Source organism: Dermacentor variabilis, chromosome 6, assembly GCF_050947875.1.
Source record: "Dermacentor variabilis isolate Ectoservices chromosome 6, ASM5094787v1, whole genome shotgun sequence".
NCBI classification, from domain to species: domain Eukaryota; kingdom Metazoa; phylum Arthropoda; class Arachnida; order Ixodida; family Ixodidae; genus Dermacentor; species Dermacentor variabilis.
The window spans coordinates 140,581,305-140,590,859 of NC_134573.1; the positions used below are offsets into that span (position 1 = coordinate 140,581,305).

Here is a 9,555-nt window from a genome sequence, read left to right on the forward strand (position 1 = left end):
GCAGATGGTTCAGACATACATATATAAAAGTATTAATAAATAAAATTAATAAATAACCAATTTCTGGATCTCAAGAGTCTATATTAAGCAGTAAAGAGCGTAAAAATAGCCAGGGCGCAGATAAATATTTGACGCTGCTAGCGCCGCCATCCACCCGCCATCATATTCAACATGGCGGCGTCCATGTGCCGTGTCTGAAAAATAACATCCTCGACTGACGGAACACAGCTGTAGCACGATGACAGACTTTCAAGAAGAACAGAAAAACGAAATAGAAGCGTTAGAATCCATCTATCCCAGTGAACTTGAAAGTGAGTCGTTTACTTATTTACTCTTTTTCGTTTTCGTACTCGGTTTGTACGCTAGCTACGTGAGATGCATGTATAACACCTCAGTTATCGTCCCTGAAAGTCGTGCTATTTCGTTATTTTCTCACAGCCGTAGAGACAGACCCATACCATGCTTTCACAATTGATGTCAAAGCTGACGCGGGTGATCAGCCTGAAGATGAACAATGTAAGAGGCATCCCTTATGATGATGTGCTTGGGAGTTCAGTAGATGAGTGCAATTTGTTGTCGTTGTGACTGTTCTAGCGTCTGTGAAACTAAAGTTCACCTATGTACCTCGCTACCCGGAGGAGGGCCCATTGATCGAGGCAGTTGAATACGAGAACATTGAAGAGGAAGACGTCGAGGCGCTGATGACGGCTCTTAATGAGCAGGTAACGTCTCCATTACGTCTTCTTTAGACCTTGGATTTGTGCTTGTGCGCCCATGCGAATAGATCGTAGTTATACAAAGACATCTTATTTCACTTTCTTAAACAGTAAACGTCGTTTTGGTTAGTGGCGCAATTAGCATTAGCGTGAGTGAGATTGAAGACCAGACAGCAATCAGTCTTTGAAATGACTATTTGGGCTACGAAAACGAATTCACATTGGTAGCGATTGCGCGCATCATACTTTAACAGCGCTTCGCCACGTTGCCTTGTGAACCTCTAGACAGGCACCCAAACCAACTATCAGAACACATAGTGTTATTTATATTCAGCCAGTGTGAACAAGCTTACTTTGTCAATGTTTACTGTGAAAGACAGTTTGTTTGTTTGTTTGCGTGGCAGGCATTCTTGTAATCTGTAGCAGTTCATGGTTCTCTTCTTCAGCTTCCGTTTACTTTTCTATAATCAAACGTTTAGGAATGAGTAAAGCACGAAATTGTAGGTTTCGTACGACTCGAAAGTCTGACTGGCGGTATCATGTGATCTAATACGACGGATACTCGTGGACAAGCCAGGTGCGGTCATCTATACGACTTTTGACTATAATATTGCTGGTACACATAGGCTGTCCATACTTGCCGGAAAAATCAAACTCATTCTTCCAGGCTCCAAGTTCTGACTGCTCATGCTCAGCGTTTCTGTGCTCGTACACAAAATAAGACAACATTGTTGCTGAGATATTCTTTTTCGATAGTTCATCTTTACTGTGCGCCTGTATTGGTACTTTCCATTGGTTCATTATTAAGTTGTGTTTTTAAGTCTACATACAATCCAAAATCGTTCAGATTTTTCACATTGTCACAAAAGTGGAAACGAAAGAATGCATTCCAATTAGTGTTAAATGGGTATTGTGCTCTTTTACTTCAGTGCTCTAAATAAGTTACTGTTATGTTTCTATGAACCAGTTTTGGTATCGGCACCCAGGAGGTGAATTCATCACCATACATTGGCTTGCTCTATGCCTGTGAATGCTGCGGCTGCCACAGCAAGCACAGCCAGAACAAACATTAGCGTGAGTGAGATTGAAGACCAGACAGCAATCAGTCTTTGAAATGACTATTTGGGCTACGAAAACGAATTCACATTGGTAGCGATTGCGCGCATCATACTTTAACAGCGCTTCGCCATGTTGCCTTGTGAACCTCTAGACAGGCACCCAAACCAACTATCAGAACACATAGTGTTATTTATATTCAGCCAGTGTGAACAAGCTTACTTTGTCAATGTTTACTGTGAAAGACAGTTTGTTTGTTTGTTTGCGTGGCAGGCATTCTTGTAATCTGTAGCAGTTCATGGTTCTCTTCTTCAGCTTCCGTTTACTTTTCTATAATCAAACGTTTAGGAATGAGTAAAGCACGAAATTGTAGGTTTCGTACGACTCGAAAGTCTGACTGGCGGTATCATGTGATCTAATACGACGGATACTCGTGGACATTGTCACAAAAGTGGAAACGAAAGAATGCATTCCAATTAGTGTTAAATGGGTATTGTGCTCTTTTACTTCAGTGCTCTAAATAAGTTACTGTTATGTTTCTATGAACCAGTTTTGGTATCGGCACCCAGGAGGTGAATTCATCACCATGCTTGCGGCTGCCACAGCAAGCACAGCCAGAACAAACATGGACGGCACTTTTTTTATCTACCTAGCCTGCAAATTTTGCTCCGTGTTATCATGTGGCAATAATCTTGATGACACCTGGGTCCAGCATTTTGAGACATACTTTAGCATCAGATTAAAAGATGAGTTTTTCCCAGACTTCATACTTGTTAAGTGTCATCCTTGATGTGTAGTAGAGTTCCTACAACTTCAAAAACATGTGTCAATACTTCTTTAAAATCATTGTGTTGATATTTTCAACAACCAGTGTTTTGTGTGTATGGTGCCTCGCAAACCTTTGCCTAGCAGTGATTGTGTATGCGCAGGTTCAAGAGAACCTTGGAATGGCCATGATTTTCACCCTGGTCTCGGCTGCAACCGAGTGGTTGAATCAGCACACAGAGCGCGTCAAATTCAACAAGTCCGAAACATTGAGGCTACAGAAAGAAAAAGAAGAGGAGGCGGAAAGGGTAAGGCGGCATTCATCTTCACTGCTGGCCCTATGTAGATTCCTGTAAGTCATTGTGGTTCAATTTTCATCTGATGATAATAAACAAACTGAACATTTTACTGTCAGCACCGTATTAAAGATAACGAGAACTCCAACCAAATTTATTGAAAAAACTCGGTGTTTCAGAGCCCGACTGGCTCTTTCTTCTGGGGTGAGATGGCTTGCGGCGTAGCAGTGCTTATATGCATTTTTGACACTTTGACAGGCGCGCAGACACATTCACCTGTCAAAGTGCCAAAAATTGACTACTAATTAGGGGCAGCTTGTCATACAATGCTAAAAAAAACCTTTGAAACTGTAGATCACACTTTGGAAATGCTCCTTCAGCAGGATGACACACTGCACAAGCATGCAGGAAAATACCAGCATCACCTAACTCAAGTCACCAGATTTAAAACCAGGTGCTTCCACACTTTCCTGAGTGATATAGTGAAATTGGTATGTTGTGCTCACATGTTTTCAACTAGACCATCATTTCTTTTTTGGCTTTTGTTTTCTTGCTGGATATACACTAAAACCTTGTTATAACAAAGTTGAGGGGGGAGCCAGAATTCATTATATTTCTTAGTGTGTGTACTGCACTATGAACCTCTCTCAGAATTTCAAGGGAAATTTCACTTACTTCGTTGTAACCATTCTTTTGTTATAATGAGGTTTGACTGTACTGCACTTCGCAAATGGTCCTTCTGAAAAGTTGGAAGGTGATTAAACCTCTATAGTTGAAGTCGATGAAAGGCAATGTCTTCCTGGCCGAGTAGTTAGTGAGAATCGGGTGTATGAACCGTAAAATTTATTGTAAAAGTCGCGCTGGAGTGATGTTCGATCGACGTCAGCTAGAAGTTGAATCATCTTCCAACTTTTTTGAGTGCATGCATAGCGACGCCTGAAACCCTCTGCCCATTTTTTATACTGCTTTCCAAAATCTGGTTCAGTCAGCGATTTGCTCAGGTGCAGCATGGCGATAGGAAGGCGAGTAGCGAGCGAGTACCGGTCTCATTTCATGCCGCTCTCCCTGATGCACTGAAATTTCCCAGGCACAAATGGGATGTAGCGCTCCTCCACTTACTGAAGGCGAAGTCACTGCACGCAGCACTCTATTGTGTCACCCTTTGCGTGAGAGAAGTAGGAAGAGTGGCAGTCTTTAGACTGCACTATCTCGGGAATTGGCCTACGAAAAGGCTATATTTAAGCACATTCTCCAGATAGAAAGGTGGTGGTAACTCGTCTTCGAGAAATTTGCTTGTGTCCTTAATTGTGCTACTGCTTTCCACAGGTCAAATTTGAAGGCACCAGAGTTACTGTGGAGAGTTTCCTGGCATGGAAGAGCAAGTTCGATGCAGAGATGGCAGAGATTAGGAACAGGGACAAGACGCTGAATGCATCTGGGAAACTTACGGGACGAGAACTCTTTGAGAAGGACACGAACCTCATCGACTCTGATCTCCAGTTCATGCAAGAAGGTCAGTGATTCTAACATGGCAGGCATGAGTGCCTCTTAAACTTTGCCTTTTTTTTTCAATTATGGAGTTTAATGTCCCAAAACTACACTGTTGATTGTGATGAACGCCATAGTGCAGTGCTTCAATTTAATTTTGTCCGCCCGCGGTTCTTTAAAGGGTTACTAATGGAAAATGTTAAGTCGAGCTAGACTGAAAGGCTAGGCTTTTGTAATGATGAATTTGTCATTTGTGGTGAGAACAGAGCTTTTGTAAATGATAAAATTATGAAAAATTGGCTGAGGTTTAACTCTTGTAAACATAGTCATCACAAGTGAAAAGTCTGTTTGGCTTGGTTTTGCAAGGACTATACACACTGCGTTTCATTAAGTTAGGCCACAGTCTTTCCCACACATTACACGTACTTCCGAATGGGTTGTCCGTGAAATCGTGGTGAAGCCTGGCCGTCGCAGTCGAGCTTGGCACCATCCGAAGGGTGTGGTTCGTCAAATGTTCGTTATGGGTGCCGTTACTTGTATCCACAGCTCTGTCTCCTTCTCCTTGTTGTTCGTTTTGCTGAACAACGGCAGCGGCTGCAGTAGCTTCGATCTTGGCACGCTTCCGCACTCAGTAAGCTTCTCTTTAACGTGTTAATCTGACCTCCCTTTGCTCTGGTGTTTCAGCCAGCAACTTTGCCTTTGCTTGAGATTTCACAGCCTGCCGTCTGGCTATATCTACTGAACGATTGGATTCAGCCTGTCGCTTATGCTGAAGCGCAGCACACGCAGACAGCCCAGCCGCTGCGCCATCTATGGCGATACTGAGCAACCAAGCGCCGGTGAAGCAGCCGTTAAAGGCGCGTTTATAGTCTGACATAATCAGCGCACAAGTGAGCATCATTCGACGCCGGGAATGTCAGAATGCATTGGCTGCATCCGGTGACGTTGGCTGCGCCAGTGCGTCGAACCATCAGTCGAACTATAGACACTGTTGTTCTCGCCTACGTGACGTAACGTAACGTGTGTGCACACTCATGGTACATCGGACCATATTTAGTCCTTTAACCCTCGCCTAGTCACATGGTACTGCAGCGCAGAGGCTCAGAGCGAGCGCAGCTGCAACACCTCTCTGCAGCGGATCACATGGCACAATGTCACGCCTGCCACAAACACGCCCGATGGCTCGAGGTCATTGCGACGCAGTGAATGACCTTGAGGGACACAACGTAGTAGAGCTTTCGCTCTAAAATGGAAAATCAGATTGGCACCACCTATTTCATGCTCTAGTACCTCTCGTGATGTGATGGAGGGCAGCAGAGAGGGAGGTCACCTAAAGATTGTCATCTGCCTTAACACAAGCAGTTTAAATTCAGGAGTAAGCAGCAGTTCCATTGGCTGCAATATTTTATGCCACAAGGTCGTATATTGGCAAACAGAAAACCATGATAGGCTTCTAGACAAGTAATACATTGATGCAACTCTTAATATTCTCCTTTGGTGTCACTTTAACTTGCATGCAAAGCCTCGGTACATGAGTGTTATCGCATTCTGCCCCCATCGAAAGTGGCTCTGCAGCCCATCGAAAGCACGTCAGTCATATTGACACTGCTTTTTCTTGCTGTTATAGTATATGATAGGCCATAGTGACCTGACCAGTCACTCTGTATGGTGTAAAATTGTGACAAAATCAAAATGCATGCCAGAAACAATGTTCATAATCATTGGATTAATATTGTTACATGTTTCAAAACTGCAGTGGAGTGTGGAAATTGTAATTTTCAATTCTAGCTAGACATTGAAATAACAGCTACATTTTGTTATAGTAACTGCTGGTGCTGAAGAAGGGCGACGAGAGTGAGGAAACATAACTCTCTATAGTGCTTATAAGTAGGCATATCATGACTCTCATATCTGTAGAGAGGTCACGAGATCGACTCCTGGCCACGGCTGCTGCATTTCAATGGTGGCGAAACGCGAAAACACCTGTGTACTTAAATTTAGGTACACATTAAAGGAGCCTAGGTGGTCCAAATTTACAGACCTCCACTATGATGCGCCTCATAATCAGATTGTGGTTTTGGCATATAAAACCCAATTATATATATATATATATATATATATATATATATTTTTTTTTTTTTTCATATGTGTACCGAATCTGGGAAGTGGCTACACTGTACACCGAAGTTCCACACAGTATTGTGCCACGGTACACTTGAAGGCCAACTGCAACAAAGTTTTGGACCCTGATAATGTGGAGCGTCCTTGCAATATTTTAACTGTGAAAAATAGCCGTTTTTAACACAAAAACTGAAAAGAACACTGCCACTACCACTGTCTAGAAGTCACGCATAACCTAATGCGCAGCTCTTCGTCATGACTTCCAAGCTTATGCTGTTGCCTGTGGCATGCCGATAAATCTCGGAGGTGAAGTTTTAGAACTTATTTCATATGCACTCAACACCAGATGCACGTCTGTTGAAACGCTTCTAATAAGAAAATTAGACGTGTACCAGCTCTGTAGCTGTGCTAAGATTGCTTGGCAATATACGCTACTTATTTATTGCCAATTTACTCAAAGTGAAATTTTGCTGCAGCTAGCCTTTGAGGTAAGCTTTTTGGGAATGTAACGAGAAAATTAGTACATTTCACGGTAGCTTTCGTGTTGCACGTCACGAAAATAAGCTTGCACTTGCGACACTTCTCCAACATAAGTTTAATCCGCAATTGGCTGTTGCCGTAGCAACCGTATTTTTATTATGCCGATCGCAAACATGAGTGGTGGGCACTGACCCATGAGGAAACTGTTGTACAAAAGAGCATTATCAAACATTGGTGGTAGTCTTGGCACTTCCGTCAAATGGTCGTGGTTGAGCTTTGATCGGCTTCAATTCTGCAGTTGCAAAACAAGGGAAGGTCATTCATTTAACTAGTAATTGCTAATTTGTCACTTGCACATACTGTTGTGCTGTATGTTGTGCTGCTTCCAGCAAGTCAACTTTAGTGGCAGTGCGCTGTCAGCAGAGCCACTGTCCTCAGTAACGACTCGCCATAGGAGCTGCAATCCAATGAGGGCAAAATGCAATGGAAACATGCTTGTATTTAGGTTCAAGTGTATATTAATGAACTCCAGGTAGTCTCATTCAATCTGTAGCCCTCTGTTACCACCACAGTTTATAGAGTCTGTCATGGCCAGTGTATTGGTTGCTTCAGCATGATAAACCTCATAATTTGATTCTTAATGTAAATGAACGAAAATTTGCCAGACAAGCAACAAAATCTGGCTGGGAGATTGCACGAAATGTGGTACCCTTTGCTTGCATGTTTGTGACCCTTACTTAAACTTTCTTCAGGGGAGGAGGATGTCAAAGTGGATGAATCACTATTTCAAGAACTGGAGGACTTGGACCTGGAAGAGCTTGACGAGCCCGATGATGTAAAAGCGTGACAATAGGAGTGTTGCTATTAACAAAATATTTGTTTATTGCATTTTGTGTAAGAATAAACTTTTTCTAGCATGCATGTCACCTTACAAAGGACATTGGCCTCTACCAACCTACATATGACAAATTAGGTGATACTGAAAATTTTTAATATGAATTGAATAGCCTTCATTAGTTTACATTCAACTCAATAATTTGTCATCCAAATTTTCTGAATATTGGCCTCTGTCCTATTACTATAGTGCCTTTCAGGAAAGAAAGCACTGCAGAGCTGTCCCAGATACCGTATTTCCCGGTCTATAAGTCGCACCCGTCTCAAAACTGTAGTTTTTCCGAAAAAAGGGGCGTATACAAGTCGCATCGGTGTATAGGATGGACCTTTTATTCCCTGGGTGATTTAAAAAAAAAAATACAGAGGCGTTTCACTTCATGAACGAGCTTCACGCGCAAGCAATATGGGCACTCCAGACGCATTCCTGCCGTCGTGGTCGCCGCGATGTTCCGCATAAAGTCCACAGGGCGATAACATCGCCCCCGAGCGCCGTATGATCGAGTGAAATCGTGCGACGGTGCGCAAGGGAGGAAAGCGGGAAGGTGGGGTGGCGGCTTTGTACTCTGGTAGCAACTGAGTAGTTTGCGCAGCGGCGCGCGCCGCATCTTGAAAGCGATCTGCAGATGTGACGACATCGGAGTCGGTTGACTCTACCTGCCGCCGCTTGCGTTGCTGTTCTGTCCTCGCACGGCGCTCTGCAGCTCGATCATCACGAGAAGAACCCGGTACCTTAGCGTCCACACAACCCGTAGCAACTTCCAGAGGACATGGCATCGAATGTGATTTTGACGGCAGTCTTAATTTTTGCGGAAAAAAATATATGAAAACGTATATAAATCGCACCGTTCTATAAGACTCACCGACAAAGAAAAAAAGAAAAGAAAACGCGACTTGTACACCGGAAAATACGCTATTTGTAGCTAATACACCTTTGATGAATATTGAGAGGCACTTGCTCCCATATAACCTGTGGCGAGTGCTTTATGCAGAACATTATTTGCTTTTAGCAGGTAGGTTCCTGCCTTGTCTCATATGGGGCCTCAATAAAAAAAGTGTCAAATGGAAGAATTGGGCATCCCCCAGCATAACAGACCAATGTTCTTTACATTAGGCCATAGATGGATGCATGGCACAAGAAAATAACGGCAAAGGACGCTGCTGGACTAGTTGGTACATGGCATTTAGAATGAAAACAGTTAAAAAGAATGCGATAAGAGACTATCACTCCTTCCCACATGCAAGCTAATGCTTTGCGACATTCTGTTCACTGCCTTTCAGATTGGTGAACGTAACAGAATAGGCAACATTTTATCGCTGGAGTACAATAAACTTGTTAAGTCATCGTCGTGCAGTCAAAATGTCAGTTACTTGCCCCTACATGGACATGTCACGCCATCTGGCGGAACTTCGTAGAAGCCTAAACAATGGGCTATTTGGAAAATGTTCGTTTTGCAAGTAGCTCATCCAATCCAGACGTGACTGACATCCAATTGTGAGTGGGGTCTATACACTGTTCACGCCGAGCGCAAGACTACAAAGGCTACGTCGGAAGATGAGGCATGAAGTGACATTTGCATCGAGTCACTCTATGGCGATTGTATTGCGAAGTTTAGGCTCGCCTCAAATGATTGCTGCAGCTTAATATATCTAGTGATGTGTTCCACGAATGGAGAAACTTAATTGATAATGAAAACCCCATGTAGCAAGAAGGGAGACATTAGGTCTTGGGGAATAAAATA

General features: G+C 43.2%; 1 protein-coding gene across 1 annotated transcript; it reads left to right on the plus strand.

Moving 5' to 3' along the window:
• The first annotated feature begins 151 nt into the window (after nucleotides 1-151).
• LOC142585333 (RWD domain-containing protein 1-like) lies at nucleotides 152-7,843 on the plus strand. Its single transcript, XM_075696022.1, has 6 exons — nucleotides 152-311; nucleotides 439-516; nucleotides 595-722; nucleotides 2,702-2,845; nucleotides 4,160-4,346; nucleotides 7,675-7,843. Exons 1-6 carry the CDS (start codon nucleotides 239-241, stop codon nucleotides 7,767-7,769), a joined length of 705 nt encoding a protein of 234 aa, XP_075552137.1. The 5' UTR covers nucleotides 152-238; the 3' UTR covers nucleotides 7,770-7,843.
• The last annotated feature ends 1,712 nt before the right edge of the window (nucleotides 7,844-9,555 follow it).

Excerpts from the sequence above, each read along its gene's own strand:
- LOC142585333 (XM_075696022.1), top strand. The coding sequence starts at position 239 with ATGACAGACTTTCAAGAAGAACAGAAAAACGAAATAGAAGCGTTAGAA. Across the intron at positions 312-438 it reads CTATCCCAGTGAACTTGAAA|CCGTAGAGACAGACCCATAC; the intron begins GTGAGTCGTTTA and ends ATTTTCTCACAG. Across the intron at positions 2,846-4,159 it reads AAGAAGAGGAGGCGGAAAGG|GTCAAATTTGAAGGCACCAG; the intron begins GTAAGGCGGCAT and ends TGCTTTCCACAG.